The sequence below is a fragment of the Ochotona curzoniae genome, unplaced genomic scaffold (genome assembly GCF_017591425.1).
Source record: "Ochotona curzoniae isolate NIBS_2020 unplaced genomic scaffold, NIBS_Ocur_1.0 scaffold_4505, whole genome shotgun sequence".
In the NCBI taxonomy this organism is placed as follows: Eukaryota; Metazoa; Chordata; class Mammalia; order Lagomorpha; family Ochotonidae; genus Ochotona; species Ochotona curzoniae.
This window is the reverse complement of record NW_024467118.1, coordinates 32,119,037-32,140,006: the sequence shown is the minus strand read 5'-3', so window position 1 is coordinate 32,140,006 and position 20,970 is coordinate 32,119,037. Positions and strand designations below refer to the sequence as shown.

At 41.5% G+C, this 20,970-nt stretch overlaps 2 protein-coding genes across 6 annotated transcripts in view; one reads left to right on the top strand and one right to left on the bottom strand.

Moving 5' to 3' along the window:
• Window positions 1–14,219, bottom strand: part of INTS9 (integrator complex subunit 9) — a 108,401-nt gene extending 94,182 nt beyond the window's left edge. The window contains exon 1 of the mRNA XM_040966466.1: window positions 13,987–14,219. Coding sequence (XP_040822400.1) covers window positions 13,987–14,202 — 216 coding nt within the window. The 5' untranslated portion in view covers window positions 14,203–14,219. The remainder of the gene's footprint in view (window positions 1–13,986) is intronic.
• Window positions 14,220–14,541: 322 nt separating this feature from the next.
• Window positions 14,542–20,970, top strand: part of HMBOX1 (homeobox containing 1) — a 152,159-nt gene continuing 145,730 nt past the window's right edge. For all 5 annotated transcript variants that reach the window (XM_040966016.1, XM_040966015.1, XM_040966014.1 and 2 more), the window contains exon 1: window positions 14,542–14,823. The gene's annotated coding sequence lies outside the window, so the exon portion shown is untranslated. The remainder of the gene's footprint in view (window positions 14,824–20,970) is intronic.

Genomic DNA, 20,970 nt, shown 5'->3' with positions numbered 1-20,970 from the left:
TCTCTCCTGAAATCCCATAACTTGAACCTGATCCTAATAACTACAAGGATACTATTGAGAACTAAAGCAGTTCTAAATTTACATATAAAAGTCTAAATTTTACATGAAAAATAAACGCAAGTAATCTGGAAAATTATGTGCAGAGCAATGAGCAAAAGCAAGTAGTGTAAGATTAGTGTATACTCTTAAGGTACAGAGGGTACTGGAATAGGAAGAGCTCAACAGAACAGATAATTCAGAAGAAACTAGAAATCCAAATACTTTTATAAACATACATATTGGAAAGATGTTCCACATCTCACAGCATTCGGGTTCTTTTTTCCACGTTTCAGTGAGAAAAACATGATGAGAACACTAATTGGAGCACTGTTGACACATACTGATAACAGTGTAATCTAGTAAATATCTATGGTGGTATTTCGGCAATAAAACTAACACATGCATATCCTCTTTGAACAGTCAATTTCACCATTAGAAACGCATCCCACAGATATATTCGCAAAGATGCTTACAAAGGAGATAATCTGCAAAACATGGCACAGCCAACTGCCACAGGTACAAGTTTAATTAGGCATACTGGGCCACATATTTAGAGCATAAGTATTGCAGCTATTTTTTCTTTTCCTGGAATAAATGTATTCTTGAAGCATACTGCCTTGAGCTTCATAACTGTCTTTTTTAAACACCAAGCCCTAAACTTTAGATAGCAATGAATGATTGTCAAAATAGTTTGGGGGAGTGGGGAAGGGAAGTGTTTCAAGTGACAGCACCATAATCCGAGTGGGAGTGACCCGGGAGGGAAATAGTGGGCTCCTCCCTCTTGGGTTACCAGCCCCCACAGAAGGGCACGAAAACTAGGGCAGGGCTTGGGTGGCTAGAGAGACAGCCAACAACACCCATGAAGGCTGGATAGTTGAGCTGGTTAGATGGAACAAGGTTTTAATACCCATTGACATGTATGAGAGCAGAAGGGGATGCAGGACAGACTGGACTAGTCTGCCACACATACTGGCAAACCAGGGTAGGGGGCGGGCCTGGTGGAGGTTATTGTGGGTCGCTCTGACTAGGCTGCAGCCCACATTGGTTTGTGTGAGGGCTTTGTATGTGCTGGGCAGAACCAGGCTGGACTGCGACACCCTTTGGTTCCAGTGGAAGACAGGGATGGAAACAGAACCAACCCAGCAATTGCAACCAACAGCTGATCCAGGCAATGGACTGTGCCGGGTCCTGTGCTTGCAAGAATTTGGTCTGGGAACACCTAAGACAAAGTTTGAGAACCCTAACCAAGAAAAGACAGAGGACAGAACAAGTCAATCACCCACCTCAGCTATGTTGGCAGTGAAAAACTGAGCAAACGGAGACTCTATGATGGACTATGTCAATCAGTGGATTCTTCAACGACCTCATCGTGTTTGGAGTGGTGAGAGTGGCAGCAATTTATAACTGGTGAGCTATCAAAACCACTTGAGCAAGACCCTCGGAGCATGCCCCACATCAGGGACCTGGGGTGGGTGGAAGACTGGGTGGGGCTTCTCCCTTAAAATCCTCTTTAACATCAGATATATTAAGGAAACAATATGGAACTAATTGTCTTGCCCCCCCCAACCCCCCAAAAAGTGACAGCACCTTATCTTCCAGGCTAGCACAGTTCTGTACCCTCCCTTTCAGGCAAAGAAAAATGTTTATGAGAACTTTTAAAAAGTATTTAAAAGAAGTATTGAAAAACTCTGATCAGAATCAAAGTATCTTAAGAACAACAGACCTGGGATCTCATTAAACACAGATCTGAATTCTTTCAGTTTGGGTAAGCAGTTCTACAAGACAAAGAAGTTCTAGATATTGCTATGGAACCATTTTTAGGGTTTATTTTGGACTTTGGACAAACAACCCGCATGTATCTCCAGCATAGCTCTGAAGGATCCACAGAAACTGAAAACCAAGGAGTGGAAGGCAGTCTTTTCACTGTTTATCAATTTGTTGTTTTTTTAAATTAATGTAATAATTAAATATTGTCACACACACATGACAAAAGGGGAGTGGCGGTTTACATGCTGCTTGAGGTCACCTATATTCTATAGTGAAGTACTGTTTCAGGTCCTAGCTCTGCTTCTGATTCACCTTCCGGCTAACACCTACTCTGAGAGGCAGCAAATGATGGTCAAAGTATTGGGTCCCCTGCCATGAATGTGGCAGACCTGGATCTGAATTTTTGGGCTACAGGTTTTGGCCTGATCAACTCCAGATGTTGTTGGAATCTGAGGAGTGAACCTGGCAGACAGAAAGTCTATCTTTCCTGCTTTCAAATAAAATGGAAAAGGTGAGAATTGTGATGTAGTGGTTAAAATCACTGACATTCCACAATGAAATGTGCTGGTTTGAGTCCTGCTTCTGTTTCCCACGTAGCTTCCTGCAGACTCTGAGAATGCAGATGATAATTCAAGTGCTTGTGTCCCTGCCAGCCTTGCAGGAGACCAAGCCAGGACTGCTGTGGGAGAAGGAACCAGTGAAGAAGGATTTCTCTTTGTTGTTCTTTCAAAAAAAAAAGTGTGTGGGGGGACCAGAAAATTGAAAACAAATTTTAACCACACACACACACAAAAAACAAAAAACAAAAAAAGCTCAATATTACTATCACTAGGGAAATGAAAATCAAAATGACCAAATACTACCTTCTATCACTAGAGTGGTTACTGCTAAACACACACAAGTGAAACAGAAAATAACTGGTGAGAACGTAGAGAAATCACAATACTTGTGCATTGCTGGTAAGAGTTTAAAATGATGGGCCCAGTGGCGTGGCCTAGTGGCTACAGTCCTCGCCTTGAACGCGCCGTGATCCCATATGGACGCTGGTTCTAATCCTGGCAACTCCACTTCCCATCCAGCTCCCTGCTTGTGGCCTGAGAAAGCAGTCAAGGATGGCCCAAGGCTTTGGGACCCTACACCCATGTGGGATACCCAGAAGAAGTTCCTGGATCCTGGCTTCGGATAGGCATAGTATCGGCTGTTGTGCTCACTTGGGGAGTGAATCATTGGATGGAAGATCTTCCTCTCTATCTCTCCTCCTTTCTGACTTTGTAATAAAAATAAATCTTAAAAAAAAAAAGTTTAGGGGCCCGGCGTGGTGGCACAAGTGGTTAAGGTCCTCGCCTTGCACGCCCGGGATCCCATATGGGTGCCGGTTCTATCCCGGCAGCCCCGCTTCCTTCCAGCTCCCTGCCTGTGGCCCGGGAAAGCAGTTGAGGATGGCCCAAAGCTTTGGGACCCTGCACCCGCGTGGGAGACCCAGAAGAGCCTCCCGGTTTCGGATTGGCATAGTATCGGCCGTTGCGCTCACTTGGGGAGTGAATCATCGGACGGAAGATCTTCCTCTCTGTCTCTCCTCTCTGTATATCTGCCTTTCCAATAAAAAAATAATAATAAAAATAAATCTTTAAAAAAAAAAGTTTAAAATGGTCCTGGAACAGCTACCGTAAAACGGTCTGGAAATCCTTACAAACCTAAACCGCAAATTGTATCACAGGACCTAAATGCCATTTTTTGGTACATCCACCCATGAAATTGAAAACACCTCAACAGATTATTTGTATATCCCAGGTTAAACAGGTTGCAGCAAAGGCATACAATAGCACATTATTCAATCTAAAAAAAAAGAGGACTTTTGGCATGTAAAACAGCATGGATGAGTCCTGAAGACATTATGTGAAGACAGACACTAAAGGACAAATGCTGAGTATCCAAGTTCATCCAAGTTCAGAGACAGAAAACAGAATGCTGGTTGCTAGTGACTGTGGGATGGGAAATGGGAAATAAGTGTTTAATGAGTACTGTGTGGGAAAGGGAGACCATTGTAGGGATGGATGGTGGTGATTACATAAAAATGCGATATACTGCATGTGATTGAGCTGGTCACTTTTGATTACAAGGGAAATTTTATGTTGTGTACATTTTCCCGTAATTTAAGAAGTAATAAAAAGAGGAACTGAAAATATCAATAAAAAGTAAAGAAAATGAATTAGTCATTTAAAAATCTCACAAAGAAAAATCTAGGCTCAGATGGCGTCACTGATGAATTCTATGTTTTAAAAATAATAATATTAATTCATCACACTTTTTTCAGACTAGAGAAGGGGATGTTTCGTAACTCATTCTTTGCCAACAATATGAGCTTGATAGCAAAGTCAGACCCAGGCGCTGGAAGAAAACCCAGGACAGAAACCCTTCTTGGATTATACGTGCAAACTTTCTCAACAAAATATTAGCAAAGCAAATCCAACAAGTTTCTTTTTAATTTTTTTTAAACCATGACCAAATGAAAATTATCCAAGTAATGCAAGACTGGCTTGAAACTGAAAATGATATTTAAGGCAATTTAATGTATTACCATAAGGAAAAAAAACCCATATATTCATCTCCACAGATGTAGAAAAAGCATGAGTGAAATCTAAGACACATCCATTAAACAAAAACAAACTGAACAGAACAGAATATGGCAACCTAATAAAGAATATCTACAAAAATAAGCAGTTTGCATATTTAATAGTAAAATGTCTTCTCCCTTAAGAACATACATTTATAATGCACTATTATATACAAGTGATAATTTTATTCAATACTTTTATCTATACAGATACTTTTATTCAACATTACACTGGAGGTGCTAGTCAGTGCATTCATCCAAGAAAAGAAGTAAAATCAAGAGAAATTAAAAATGAAAGCTATAGCCAGAGCAATCATCCAAGAAAAAGAAGAGAAATTAAAAGTAAAAGCTTATGTCCAACACAATCATAACAGCCAAAGAATGGGAACAATCCAGACATCTATCATTTGGTGGGAAAATAAATGAATTATCATATCATATTGTGGAATACTATGGAGCAATGAAAAGAATCACTTGTACCTGTCACATAGATTCATGGTTAAACACCAAAAACATTAAGGCAAGTCAAAGAAGGGAGATACAATAGGTCAAGTTCTGTGTGAGTGAACTTGTAAGAAATGACCAGAAAGGGAATATCTAGAAAGGCAGAAAACAGATTAGGGGCTGCATGGACGTGGAAGTAGTAACGGGAACTGACAGCGGGTACAGGGGGTATTTTTGGAGCCACAGAAATTTTCTAAACCTGGATTGTGCTGATTAGTGCTCAGCTCTGTAAAATTACTGAAAACTACTTGACCCTTTTTAAGTGCATAAATTTTATAGTATGTAAATTACACTCAATAAAGCTATTTAAGTATTAGTGAAGAAAATAATCCTTTACATTATTCAAATTATGGCTTTTTGCTTATATTTCCATGTGTTGTAGGAAGAAAAAGGAAGGCTTAAGCTAGAAATTCTCACTAGGGCTTACTATGTGTTAGTGCATCAGAAAAATATAGAAATACTGTATATAGAAAAGATAATCTCTGCTGAAGCCATACAGCTGAAAAATGAGCTATACAAGACGTTTTAATATTCATTATCTCAACTGTCACATACAAGTGATAAAAAAATCAACTACCTTATAGGCAAAAATGAAAATATCTATTAATGAATTATCTTCATGACCATCATTTGATTGTCTTTTCAGAGAACTAAATTTCACTCAGGTGTGCTTTAAAAAAAATAGGTATTTTAAATCTTTCAGGCATTTTCTTCAAATATATGGTCAATCAGGAGCCATTTAAATTTCTTGTCTATATCATAGTTAAGTCTCCATCACATAGTTTGTGATCTTGATCACTGAGCACTTGGAAGCTTTCAAACTGACTCCTTTGCTGTGCAGTTTTCCCTGTTGCCCTCTGCCCTCTCAGTTCCCATCTTCCCTCTTCTCACACCAGCAGATTCCCTTTTTGGTCCCACCTGGTAGCGGGACTCCTAGCTGCATCTCACTGACCGCTCCCTTCCCAGGGGTGCGGGAGATCTCCATGCTGTCCGCCTGCAAGTGCACCAGCCCAGCTGCCTCTCCCACCTGCCTGATTCCACAATATCATCATCTTAACCCCTATATTCAGTAAGAGTATTTTCAAATTATTGCCAGAGATCTTTTATACATTTCTTTTAAGGTTTCTTCTGGCACATTTTTATCTGACAAAATTTGCTCCTATTTCTGGAATATCTTCCCACATCTATAATCACTACCACAGGGACATTTTACTAAAACCGCCTAAATCTTCTGGTAAACAGAGGGTGTGAGGATAGATGAAAGAAGAAAGTTATAGTAGTAAGACAAATAGTAAAAGTCTGCAAGGGTGGAAGAACCATATTCTTAAACAGTACAGGCACAAGGAAAAAAGCCAGTGGGTAATTTGGCGTTACCTGTTCAAATTTGAAGGTATTGGGTCAGATATGATACATTTTGACTACTGCATTATAAAAATACTTAAGGCAGTATCCAACTATGTCTATCAGGACACTGACTATAATACTGCTTGAATTATGCAATCAGTCCACTAGATGTGATGTTCCACACAGGAAAAAACCCAAATTTGTTTTGTACCCTACAAAGTATCTAGTATCTTGAACATTGCCTAGCAGGATGAGGCATTCAAGATTTGTGAGTGAATACACAAATGATGAAGATCTCAAGGTCCACTGATGCCTGAACCTCTGCTGCTGCTGCGCAAGTGAGGAGCCAAATTTCCATGCGGATTATCTAGGTTTTCACTTAGTGGCCATGCCCACCTCAGCCCTAGGAGCTGTTTGTCAAGCACTGGATTACCCATCTGAACGAATATCTTAGAGATCCGAGTACTCAACAAACCAGTCATACAACACAAACGCTACTTCTGCTATTTCATGACTGTAGAAGTATCAGAACAGCATTCTGACTTTGCCGATTAATCACAGGTAAACCAATTTGCTTTTTGCTTGTCCAGTTCAACTATTCTTTCTCTCACAAATATTCTGCCTTGCCACTGGAATGCATTTTTACCTTGGTAAGTATGAAATAATTAATCATCAGAACGACAATTTAGCTCATAGGTATTTGGTGCAGGGTTAAGCCACTACTTGGGAAGACGCCTCGGGTTCAGGCCTAGGATCTGCTCACCACTGCAGCTTGCAGCTAATGTACACCATGACAGGTAGCAGCAATGGATAGTCACTACAACCCAGATGGGAGGCCCAGGCTGACCTTCTGGTTTCATCTTGGCCCAATTCCAACCATTGTGGGCAGAAGGTGGGAGCTCTTTCTTTTTTTTAAAAAAAGATTTATTTAATTAATTTATTTTTTTATTGGAAAGACAGATATACAGAGAGGAGAGACAGAGAGGAAGATCTTCCATCCGATGATTCACTCCCCAAGTGGCTTCAATGTCTGGAGCTGAGCCAATCCGAAGCCAGGAGCCTCTCTTGGGTCTCCCACGCGGGTGCATGGTCCAATGGCTCTGGGCCATTCTCAACTGCTTTCCCAGGCTACAAGCAGGGAGCTGGATGGCAAGTGGGGCTGCGGGGTTAGAACCAACACCCATATGGGATCCCAGTGCGTGCAAGGAGAGGACCTTAACCATTGCGCCATCGCGCCGGGCCCATCTTTCTGTCTTTCAAATGAAAAACAATTTAGAACTCTGAAAAGCTCGAGAAAGATATTCACTTTTAATGCAGAACCATACTAAACAAGGTATGTAATGTGGCTTTAAATCACACATACCTTTTCAGAGTTTAAGGAAATCAGAAAAGGGTAAAACTTATCCTAGTGAGGCTGTGATAAAATGACCTTTCAAAAAACCTGAAATGAGATTACATCATAAAGACACATGAGGGCACTCTAATCAACTAGCAAGGAGAAACAAGGGAAAAAGTGAATTCCAGTTAGCATTTTAACAATCTAGCCCAACAGATGCCTCTGACAATGGTAAAATTTTGAATATTTGTGATATACAGCAAGAGATTTTCTGTTCTTCATCAAACTCTAAGAAGCCAACCAAAATAATTCTGCCACTCTACGTTGGAGAGAAAGTACCCAACACTTTAGATCCAAGGTCAGGATTAACCAAAATGCCAATGATGTGTTAAACTGACCTTGGGGCAGAATTTGCCCCTTTCAAGCAGGGATCTTCCATATAATCTACAACTGCACTTGACGTTTTACTTATCTTCCACTGGGAGCAGTCCACAAATTCATTTCTTTGCTCCATCTGTTTCCCCAGGAGAAATGAGAGTTACAAGTTTCAGGCCATAGAAATAAAACTACTTTGCCCGCAGTAGCATGAACCCTTGAAGAATATATTTCATGACTTTCCCAAGCTTTAAAATCTGCACACACAACTAACTACAACATTACAATTTCTTCCACCAAATTCAATTAGTGTAAGAAACATTTCAATCACCTCTCAGACTTTAAACAAGTAACAGTAATTCTGCAAAGAGCCAAGGCTTCTGCAGCAACTGGGCTAATTCACAAAGGGTTACATTTATCTGAAAGGTGCATCCAAATCTACACCAGCGCAGAATTTCAATAATTCTACTCCACAGATCTTTAGTGTCAGACGTAATAGTTAAAATGGAAGTGTTAAAACTCCAAATGCCAAACACTGTGATTTTATAATAAATTGTGATTGAGTAAGCTACACAATTCTCTCCATCTCTGAACTATTTATAGGAAGCATATATACATGTTGCATTGTTCAACTACCTCTTCTAGTTTTATTCGCTGTAATCTTCACAAACCTGAATGACTTGATCCCTGGCCATGTTGTTTCAAAATCAGTGCCGTCCCTGTTCTCAGCACTTTTTGCTTCATGGTTGCTTGTGAAGGATTGTGGTGAATCCTACTTTCCATCCTTAGCTGAATGGAGTGAACCCAATTTGACTCCGTCTATACTAGAAACAATCTTTTTAAAATGTGCTAAATTGAGAAGGCACATTCTAAATTTTCTTATTTAGCTGAAAACACCAATACATTTTCTTTAACTAAATGTGCTTATGTATTACCTTATATTATCAATACAGGCAATCATTAAAATCCTCTGAATCACTATCTAAGAAGGGCACATCTAAGTATTGTTATAATGACATTCATTCTCTTCAGGTGGTTGTGTGGCAACCCACCTAGAGAGTGGTATGCAAAGATAGAGAACTATCAATGTTAACAGAAACTGAATGCATGCATAATATGTAATGAAAGTAACACCAGCACTCAATTAATATACTCAGGATATCCTGTGCATTAATAAGAGTTTCCAAAATTTACTTGCCAAAAATCTCTTGCACTGAACACTAATTTTACTATTTATTTGAAAGCATGACAGAGGGAGGACAGAGATCTTTCATATGTCAGTTCACTCTCCTAATAGCCAGGTATCTTGAATATCACCCAGGTGTCCATTATAGATGATATTGGTTCAAATACTTGAGCCATCTTCCATTGTTTTTCCATGCACACAGGAAGGGAGTTAAATCAGATGCAAAACAGCTGGGTCTTGAACTGGCAGCCACACAGGATGCTGGTGAAGCAGGATGCGGTTTAACCCTCTGCACTACACTGCTGGCTGAGGAAAGTTAACTTCCACGTTTTATTTATTTTAAAGTGTGAGAGAGAGAATAAATCTTCGAATTATTGTTTTGCTCCCCAGATGGTCTCAACAGCCAGTGTGGCCCAGAAAGAAGCCAACAGCTTCTTCCAGTTTTCCCACATGGGTGATAGGGGCTTAAGCACCTGAGCCATAGTCTGCTGCTTTCTCTGGACATTAACAGGAAGTTGGACTGGAAGTGGAGCAGACAGGACATAAACTGATTGTCACATGGGATGCTGGCATCACCTGTTATGCCACAATCCTGGCTCAAGTAATTCTCATTTTTAAAAATAGCCTTGAATACAATTTCTCGGTATGCACTACACATTTTTTAGAGAAAATCTCGTACTGTGCCAGACACTGTTCAGGATGTTAAGAGTCCCAGATTGCAACATGCAGCAGACCTGGGTTCAGATTACTGGCTCTATGGAGCCACTTACTTTACCTCTACAAAGCCCAAATCTTTTCTCTGTATAAATAGAATGCTATCACCTAAAGAAAACCTTCAAAGGGACACTACGTAGCAAGAACCTAGCACAACACTGCCTGTGTGCACTGATGGCTCTATTAAAGGAAGCAATTATTCTTTTTAACCGCAATAATCATCGCTTATTGTAATGTTGCTAACTTTACCCCTTAATCTTTTTTTTTAGCAGTATTCACATAACTTGATAGCCCTTCAGAAGCAACTTGCTCAATTACTATTTGATGCAGTGGTTGGGTTCTGGGAATAGATGTAGTATTAGTGAGGACAGATTCAAGGAAACTATGAAGAAGTGTTAAAGACCTGAAATATTAGAATTTGAAGAAGCTGGGCAGGCAAAAGAAAGTATGGCAGACAATGGAATATATGCCAAGCCCCAGAGGCAAAAGAAAGCAGGCTGAGCTCAAGGAAGTGGAAAATGATTGCTAGGACTAGGACGACATGAGCAAGGAAGAGGGCTACAGAGGAATCTGGAAAGTCAGGGCCATACTCCTGGAGGCCAAGTTCACCAAGTTAGGATTTTATCTTAGATGCAACAGATTCCATCGAAAGAGTTAACTAGAAGTCTGTAATTTAAAACAAGGATGGAAGAGTACAGAGTGGACTTGGAGACTGAACGCAAGGGCCTGGTGCGGTAGGCTAGTGGCTAAAGTTCTCGCCTTGTATACACCAGGATCCCATGTTGGCACCGGTTCATATCCTGGCAGCTCGGCTTCCATTCCAGCTCCCTGCCTATATCCTGGGAAAGCAGCTGAAGAGGGCCTAAAGCCTTAGGTCCCTGCACCTGGCTCCTGGCTTCGGATCAACTCAGTGCTCCGGCCTTTGTGGCTGCTTGAACAGTGACCCAGCAGATGGAAGCTCTTGCCTTTCCTTCTCTGTGTAAATCGCACTTTCCAAGAAAAATACATCTTAAAAAACAAACAAACAAACAAAAAAAACCCAACTGAATACAAAGGAATCCCAGAGATAGTGTTGGCAGAACTAGAAACAGATCTATTCAACAAACTCTCTTTAGGAAGCAGAATAAACAAGAAGTGCTTTTAGACTGTGTGGGAATGGCATTTAGGAAGGTTATACTCTCAAAAACAAATAATGTGTTCAATAAGATGTACTTTTTCTCTTTCAGGAGACTACTTTTTAAAAATATTCTTATTTTATTTTTGTGATAGAGATAGAACAAGCTCTTAATTACTGATTCCCTCCTCAAATGCCCACAATGGGAACCAGGAGCTTAACCCAGGTCTCCCATGTGGGTGGCAGGTACCCAATTGGTTGGTCCTTCACTGCAGCCTCCAGGGACAGGACGTGCATCACACTCAGGCACTAATAGAGAACACAATCATCTCAAGCTCTAGGCCAATGCCAAGGTTTTTTTTTTTTTTAAAAGATTTATTTATTTTTATTGGAAAGTCAGATATATAGAGAGAAGGAGAGACAGAGAGGAAGATCTTCTGTCTGATCAATCACTCCCCAAGTGGCCACCTTGACCATAGCTGTGCCTAGCCGAAGCCAGGAGCCAGAAGACTCTTCTGGGTCTCCTTTGCAGGTGCAGGGTCCCATGGCTCTGGACTGTCCTCAACTGCCTTCCCAGGCCACAAGCAGGGAGCTGGATGGGAAAGTGGAGCTGCCAGGATTAGAAATAGCGCCCATATAGGAGCCTGGCACATGTAAGGGTAAGGACTTTAGCTACTAGCTACCGCACTAGGCCCCCAGTACCCAAATTTAAATCATAGCTGACCATACATCCCTGCAGCAGTGTACAAACTTCAACATTTCAGCCATGGGAAGATTTATTCCAACCCTATAGGAGGTAAAATAGGAAAGTCTAACTTACTGAGCAACAACATATTTGAAAAGGAATTCTGTCTTACATACTATCCTATGTATCAACTACCAAGTGAATTCTGGCAGGTAATCACTGTGTGAAAGAGGGAATACTGATGAATATTTTTTTTTTTTTTTTTTTGCCTGAGACTATTCTGAGACTATTCTCTGGTTCCTACAATAAAAAAGGAGTTTCCTACTTTTTCCCTTTCCATGTCCTCACATTCCTAAATAAATTATGCAGGAAGAGTTTATGGGAAAATCAAAGTACATGTAAAGTAAAACCTGGCTCTCTTCACACTTTCACAGATGAACTGTTCAGGAAAAACTCCTGCTTCAGACCCTCTGCCTTCTTAAACTGAACCAATCAAACACGCTTTATCCTTGATTGAGCACACCGGGTCCGTATTTTCGGTGTTAAGGCACCAAGTTCTTCTGCTCCACACTTAGAACCGTTTTCACGTAAAGCTTTGACTTACTTTTCCTTCTCATCACTTCAAGAATCACCTTTCAGGGATGAGCAATGTTGCGCAGCAAGTTAAGACGCTGCTTGTAAGACCTGCATATTGTATCAGAGCAGGATATTTCAGTTTGATTCTGCTTCTGATCCACCTGCCAGCTAACAGTCTAGGAAGGCAGCTAGCCATGCGGGCTTGGTTTAGCCCGGGAGAGTAAACCAAGGGGTGGAAGAGTGCTGTCCCTCTTTGTGTTACTCTGCCTTTGAAACAAAAGCAAATTAAAAAGCCAAAACAAAACAAAACAAAACAAAAACATGACATGTTAAATAAAAAAGCCATTTTTCACAAAGTTATCCACAACCTCCTTAACCCCAGTCACCTGGTCCTCTCGGTTCCCCAAACTTGGAACATGCTTGTACTTTACCATGAACACAGTGAATTACAGGTAATGTTGACTTTTTCAATCTTCTCCAAACGAATTGTGCTCCTAAATGTGTAGTGCATTCACCCCCAGGCAAACTGAGTCTCCAGCATTAATGACCCGCAATCTGATCCTTGGGGACAGGCTTCAGGGATGGGGAACCCCTGGCCGGCTCAGGAGCTCATTTGCTCTGGTCCTCACTGGGGTTATCCCAGGCAGGATCTAAACTTCCCTAAATCTCTAGCAGGTTAAATTTCAGGTCATCATTTCGCATGGCCTATGATGATATTATATGTATTCAAATGACCCTTGGCAAAACAACAACAACAACAATCTGACCCCAGAAAGGGAAAGTTTTGGAATTGAATTTACTTTCCAGATTTTCTCTTCGAAACCAGCTGTAGATTATCAAATGAGAGCCAGTGGACTATGTAGCTTGGAGAAGCACATTCAAGGAAAAAGAAAATAAAGGTTTTGTTTTTATGCAGCAATTATAGAAAGAAAAATTTGACCTCCATTTGGCTGCAGGACATGGAATTTTTAAAGCACCCAGAAACAGTATTTCACACCTGTTTTTGCTACTCTCCCAATTTCATTATTACTAATTGGAATCAGCTGGAATAAACTCTTTGGGTTTGAGTGCACAACGAAAACAAAATGGCTCAAACCAAATACCTGAGCTGTCCTGTATGTCAAGCATTGGAGCTTTGCAATGCAAAGAATTCTCCAGGCACACTGACAGGTTTTTCATCCAACTCTGGGCTCATGCAGTTCCCAGAGGTAACCCCAGACTGGAATGCCTGGAGTTTTCCTCACTAAAGTTCTACGAGGTGTTGAACATTCAACTCTGCCAACTTCACACCCTGACCTCGTTTGTAACCGAAACTTAATGAGGAATCATGTGTGCCCCACATTTTCTACCGTCTGTTCAAGACTAATCAGCCTTCTCAACGACCAGAGGGAGACAAGCAACACCAGCGCCAACGAGACGGAAGGATGTTGTCAATCTATCCTTCACACACACGTGGAAGCTTAGACACAAGCCCAAACCTAGACCACAGGGACCTGGTTCACCACCGAACATTACAGTCAACCTCTCATCTGACAAAACCGACGCTCCCACGAGGAAGTAAAACCTCCCTTGTGTTGGGGAGGTGGGGAGAGCAGGGAAGATAGGACAGGGAATTCAAACCTGCTCACCTGCTCAACAACAAAAGCAGCTTTCCTCAATCCACCCTACTCATCACTCCCCTAAGCGTTCCCTTCTCCATGACAGTTCCTTGCCCCAAATGGCATGGCATCACTTTAGCCTTCTGACCTCGGAACGAGGACTCACCAGTTTCATATTGGACTTTTGGTTTTTCAATATCAGTCTCGGGACTCCTCAACCTCAGCATGTGTCTTCCGGTTCTATCGCCTTCTCTTGGCCCGCCGAGAGCATCGCGGGACTTGCAGTTTTTCTTCCTCACGCCCCCTTTCCGGAACATCATGGGAAATGTAGTTTTTCCTCTGGGCATCATGGGAACTGTGGTCGTCTTTCCTTTTCCTCCCTTTACAAGCTGAACGCCGCCTTCCGTGGGCTCAAATTCATCCCCGCCGCCAGTTCATCCTCCCTCTCCACCCCAGCATGATATCATGTCCCCTATAAGGGCCTGGGCTCATGGTATTCTGGGATGTGTAGTCCTGCCAGTCTCGTCTCCGCTTTCCCCGCCTCCCTGTGGGAAGGAGGATAGGCGCGCGTCCTGCCGGGAGCTGTAGTTCCCTGGGGCCTCCAGACGCCGAGCTCGATGCTTTTACTCTAGGGAGGCAAGAACTACAACTCCCAGGGATGCCCGACTGCAGCAGGTGGGAGCGGGGCTGTTGATATCAATATGGCGGTTGTCAGCCAGACAAAGACAGTCAGTCCGATGTGATTGAGACAAGGGAGGTTTTCAGGGGGAGACTGGGAGATAGGGGCCTCCCCTCCCCCTTCTCCTCTTTCTGCGCCGGCCTCAACCCCTCCCCAGGCCCCTCCCGAAGGGCGCCCCACGCGGAAGACACCCCTCCCCCTCCCGGTTTGCCTCCTCCCCACCTCAACCCTTCGTACTGGGACGTTGGGGAGGGGGCTGTGCTGGCGGTGGGAACTCGGCTAGGATTCTGAGGTGAGTAAAGCGGTTTTCACGCCGGACTTACCGCAAGTCTCTTTTCCTGACTTCTTTCTTTTTCACTTAAGAAATTTGGGGGTGTGGGGGGAAGGGTTTGGGGAGAAAGTGAGTGGACGCCGGGGGCAGGGTCTCCTAAGCCGCCGGATTTAGAGGCAAGAGGAAATCGGGGGCTTGCGAGTGTGTGACCGGGACTCGGGCTGTGGGGTGGGGCAGTTTGCGAGGGACGGGAATTGAAAGGCGTCGACTGCTTCCCAACTCTTCCCCTGGTTACTTCAGCCTCGACTATGGGCGGAAGATTTGAGTGCCGGAGATGGGGGTCACCTGCTTGGAGTTTGGGAAACTACGAGGTGATTTTTTTTTGAGGTGTGTTGGTTCTGTGTAACTGTGTTTTAAACTGTGTGACGTGTACTTGTGTGCCGCGCTCGCCTTGGAGAAATGTCTACGGATAGGAAGTTAGAGCTCTGTGGAGTCCTAGCTTTTCCTGGGCCTGGGTTGAGAAGCGTGCGTGAAGGTCCTGGGGCTGGACGTTTGGGCTGACGACGTGGTGCGGGCTTGCTGGACTCAGCAACTCGTTTGTGTCCCATTGCCTGCTCACACCCCGGCAGCCGCCTGCCCGTCCCCTTCTTTGGTACAAATCTCCACCCCCACAAACTCCGGAAAGGAGAATTGTGGAGATGCTGTGATGTGGAGACAGATCTTTGCATCGTGAAGTCAGCGGAAAGGTGGGAAAGGAAAAGTGTTTCTTAATATTTTATTCCGGAACCGTGTTTTGGTTACACTATTGGGGCTACTTTGAAACGAGTCCTCCACCCACCTTCATCCCGAAACAGTAGGTAAAGGTATCTTGTGGTCTTCGTGTTAACCTAGCTTGTTATTGAACTTGAGCCTCGGGGGCGTGGGGTGGGGGGGAACTGAAGTGCTGGATTGTGTACGCGTTTCTCTGTGTGTCTTCCAGAGGGACAGAATGTCTGTTGTGTGTCTTCAGATTGGGCGACTTATTTTCATAGCGGGCAAAACTGTTGGAAATTATTTGCGGGGAGCAAGGCAGGGGGTGCGCTGAAAGGCCTCGCTGGTATTTTTTTTTTTTTTTCATACCCCACCCTGTTCTGTCTCATCCGCCTGAAAGCTGGGATGGGAGAGCGAGGGAGCATTGGGTGAAGGAACGGAAGAAAGCAGTTGGCAGTAAAGGCATAACACTATGTGAAGTTGAATGGTGTACTGTGCTGTGATGGCTGTTTCTAATTTCATGATGAGCGTTTTAATAAACCTCCTGGATGAAACAAGGTAGAGTGGTGTGAGCGTTTCTCCAAGGATCCTGCAGGTTAGAAATCTCTGCTCTCTCCCTCCTGCCCTTCCTTCCTCTTGCTCTGCTGCTGTGCTTCAATCTTGGCTTGCTTTCTGGACATGCTACCTTTCTGCTCATGGCTCCTGTGCCTTTTTATGTAGTTGGTGCTAATACAGTTCTGCGCTTTGTGGTTTTGTTATAAAAATGTATCGTTAGATGAAAGGCTCTGCATTTGTTTTTATTTTGCATTTAAGCCACAGGTAATTACCACATCAAGATTGCAGTGTTTTGCCTTAAACTTATTTTAAAATTGCACAACTAACTTGTTAGATCTAGTTGAATTATGTTTATAAGTTGGGAAAATTTGAGTTCTCTTTTTTTTCAATTAGAGTTTAAAAAGGGAAGAGGATTGCAACATTTGTTTCTCACAGTCTTTAATATTTAATAACATTACACCAGGAGGATTTAAAATTGTATAATTTGTGCTTCAGTATCCCCTTTTTCTGTGATGCTTCCCCCCCAGTGTAATGGACTTCTAAAACATTCAGGGAATTGGCATAATTTCTGTTTAAACTGTTGAAATATCATATTTTATGTATTTGGCCCCAAAGTTATCAATTCTTGAATCTACCACCAATTGCTAAGGGACCTTCAGATTCCATACAAAGAAAGTCGCTGTGAGATACTATGTCATTTTATGGCGTGTTTTATAACCTTTGATTTGAAATTTCTGCTCTTGGCCGTTCACACATAGATAAGGGGACAGGCAACATGAGGTAGCATATATCTTTAGGTTTGCTTGAACAGAAAAAAAAATTGTTTTGTCTTCTAAATCTCAAATATTGAATATGTTGATCCACAGCTGAGCCTAATTTGTTGCAGACCAGGTTTTTACAGTTAACTCGTTTTAATCTTGTATTTAAACCGAAAACTTAACTTTGTAAAAGCTGAAGAAAAATTTTAGGTAACTATATGGTAAAGTGTGCTTTTTGTTTTCTTTTTCTTAGGCATTATCATGGTCACAGTTTAAAAATGTCTAGTGTTTATTTTAGAAATATAAAGCTACAATGCTTAAGAGTTGGAAAATATGTTTTCTCTTCTAGCCATCTTTACCGCAGATTTTCTTTTTGTTTAGCTCTGCCTATGGAAATCCAGAATAATTTACTGGGAAAAGACTGCATTAAACTTTTTCTGACAGATAGTGAGATCGGAATCTTTACATGTAGACCACATATATTCCTTGCATTCATTGGGGGTAATTCTACGGCATTTTAAGCATCTGGCATTTCAGTGATGTAAAGCATTACTGCAGGTTAAAGCGTAAAACATTCTCAGCATGTGGAAGTCATATGGTTTATGAAAAAAAGTAGGAAACCGGACACTGATATCGGTCCAATTTAACATTTCATTCTGTAATTTGTGAAAGATGAATTTATGAGAAATACATTTATTTTAACGTGATTGCGGCTAAAAATGTGAACGTGTGACAGGGAGTTAAAATTCTAAAGTGTTGTTATCCAATCTGTTGCTAGTTTTGTGTACTTCATCTGTACACATTCCTATGGTTGCCAATAAGCATCAAGGAGAAGGAGCCCCTGGAGCCTTCTGTGGAATACCTTCAGTAAGGTTTCATTTTCACTGTTGCAGATAGCATTACTAATGGAAACTTAATAGCTCAGTATTGGTAGGTTATCAAGTGTATTGCAGCAAATCTCTTAATTGTTTCATCATGAAAAAGTAGAAGGTTATGGCAGTTTTTGTGGTTAGTGTTGACCAAAATTCTGTCGTTTGTTTCAGTATGGGTGGAATGCTTGCTTTATTCCTTTGAGTCTCCTGTACTTCATCCCAGCTGTGATGTTTCACACAGCTACCACGAGGCCTGTGAAAGCATGCTTGCTTTCTCTGCCCATTTCATTGCACTTCTTTTCCTTTTGAATATGGCCTGTTTCAATTAGAATTATTCTTGGTAATTAGGAATTTATCATACAATTTAATTTTTTCATAATTCAAAGTTGATTGCTCAACTTAAATAATGTGAGGATTTTAAATAGAGTGATCAGTCAAAATGTGTTGATTTTGTTAGTTTTATGCACCTGTGTTGTTTAGCTTTTGGCTTCTGGAATTACTTTTACATCTCTGCTGTTTTGTGGAATTGATTTTTCTGTTAACTGTAACCTTTTACTCCTCAATTTAGCAGAACCTATAAAAAATTTGTTAAATAGAAAGCACCCTTTGTCTTGGTACCTCCACATATGCATTCATACATGTATAGTGTTTGTACATGTATAAAATTGATTACGAAGATATACCAAAAAGTTCTTGGAAACTGAAATTGAAAGATAAATTTAGTACAAAATTTTGACATTCATGCATGCATATGAGGGTTGAGAGAATCTTCCAAAAGTTCATGAAAAATGAGAAACCTGATTGGGTTTTAATATTTTTTTCAACCAGAATCAATCATCGTTTAATTTTGTTTTCCAGGAGGTTATGAAGTACATAAAAAATGAATGTGAACCACAAACAGGAGACTGAACATTGGCTCAGCTGCCCATATGGTAGAAGCTTAAGAGATTTTCAGCGTCATTCAGCTCGCGATCTTAATGTCTTTTTCCGAGCAGTAGTTCCTCAGAATGGAAGCTGATAGTGTTGAGATTTTCTTTAACATAGTATTAAGTCATTAGTCTGTGATGTGGCATCTTGGGGCAGCAATTCCCCAGATGTCCTTTACTGGACCTAGAACCTCTCGCAGGTGCAGAGCAAAAATTTTTCTGAGTGATTATTTCACGTAAACTTTGAGTGTCCATTTAAACATAATTGAGTACTTTAGATCACTTGTTTTCCATGACCTTAGACAAGTTGGAAATTTACTATAACGTTGTTTTGGACCCTTTCCAAAAGTGTTTGGTTACTGGAAGGCCCTGGCGTTAGCACAGTTTTACCCTTGCAGTAGAAATAAGGTTGAAGTTACAGTAACTTTTTCCCGTAGTTATTGCAGTCTTTATGCAATGTTTTATATACTCTAAGGCTGTCAGAGTAGCGAGGGTTTTTGTTTGTTGTCCAACATTTGCAAACATGAGGACAAACTATCGATGTCTGTCTTTAGTTTGAAAAAGTGATCAATTATTTTAAACATTTTGATTTTTTTGACTCTTTAACTATTTTTAGTTTATTTTTATTGGAAAGGCAGATATACAGAGTGGAGGAGACTCAGAAAGGAAGATGTTCCATGCAGTGATTCACTCCCCAAGTGGCTGTAATGGCTGGAGCCAAGCCTATCCAAAGCTAGGAGCCAGGAGCCTCCTCCGGATCTCTCACGCAGGTGCAGGGTCCCAAGGCTTTGGTCTGTCCTCAACTGCTTTCCCAGGCCACAAACAGGGAGCTGGATGGGAATTGGGGATCCTCGTGGACATATGGGATCTAGGTACATACAAGATGAGGACTTTAGCCACTAGGTTACTGCGCCAGACCCTTTTTTGACTCTTAAAACTTTTGTCATCATCTTTCTTTTAGGTGAAAAAATGATTTGGATTCATTTACAGGACATTTAGGTTTCTCTCAAATATATGGTATTGATTATGATAAAAATCTCTCCTTCCACCTATTCTCCGTAGCCTCCCTGCCTGTGTCATGCCCAGTGATAGTCTGTGTGATATATCAAAAACAGTAACTCTTATTGCCGTATACATTTTAAACTGTGGAATTGCCAAGCAGCAGTGACTTCAATGTAGATAGTCACAGTTTTTATAGGAGAAAAGTCAAACTGCTGAAATGAGGATGACTTTATAAATTGAACCCATCTGGTTTAAGATTTTGATAATTTTAGTCATGAAGTGATTTAGCACTCTTTGTATTTGCCTCTCTTTATTCTGTTGTTATTTCTGTGTTAGGCCTTCATCATTTCTGACTTTTTATGCCAATCGCGTAACTAATCTTTTTGCTTTCATTTTTTTTTTGTTAGTCATTTTACATTCCTTACTGAGGGATCGTGCCAAAATAAAATGTGAATCTAATTGTCAGCCATATTTTGTCAATAATCATTTAGTGGTTTCTTCAGTCTTTTTCCAATAAATTCTAACTATAGAGCCATGCCACCTGTTCCTAAATCCTGATTCTACTACAGCTGTATGACCTTTGCAAATGATTTGCAAGGTCTGCACCTTGTTTCCTGCATCTACATAATGGTACTTCATAGGTGTAGTCTCAGTCTTAATAATTTTTCAGAGACACATTTATTTAATTTGGAAAGCTAAGTTGCGTGACACAGACACACACACACAGAGGCGGGGGGGGGGGGAGAAAAGAAAGATGGAAAGAGAGATCTTCCATCCACTGGATCACTCCCCGCATGGCCACAATGGCTAGGGATGGGCCAGGCTGAAGCCAGCAGCCACAGGCTTTATCCAGGTCTCCCACAAGGGTGTAAGAAACCCAGATGCCTGGATCATCTTCTACTTCATTCCTCAGGGCATTAACAGGGAGCTGGATTGGAAGTGAAGTATCCTGGATTCTGGCATCCATTTGGGATGCTGACCTCATAAATGACAGCTTAACCTGCCATATTGTAAGACCAACTTCTAGAAAGTTTTGGCAATTGGAGTTTTACAGAAAGTTACAAAAAAAAAAAAAAAACAAAACCAGGACACTATCAATTTTTTTCCTTTGGTAAAGATTTATCTTCATATATTTAAAAGGTGGGGTTGCAGAGAGAGTGAGAGTGTGTTCAATCCACTGGTTCATTTCCCAAATGGCCACAGTGTTTAGGACTGGGCCAGGTCAAGCCAGGAGCCAGAAGCTTCTTTTTGGTCTCCCATGCTGGCTGGCAGGGGCCAAAGCGCTTGAGCCATCATCTGCTTTCC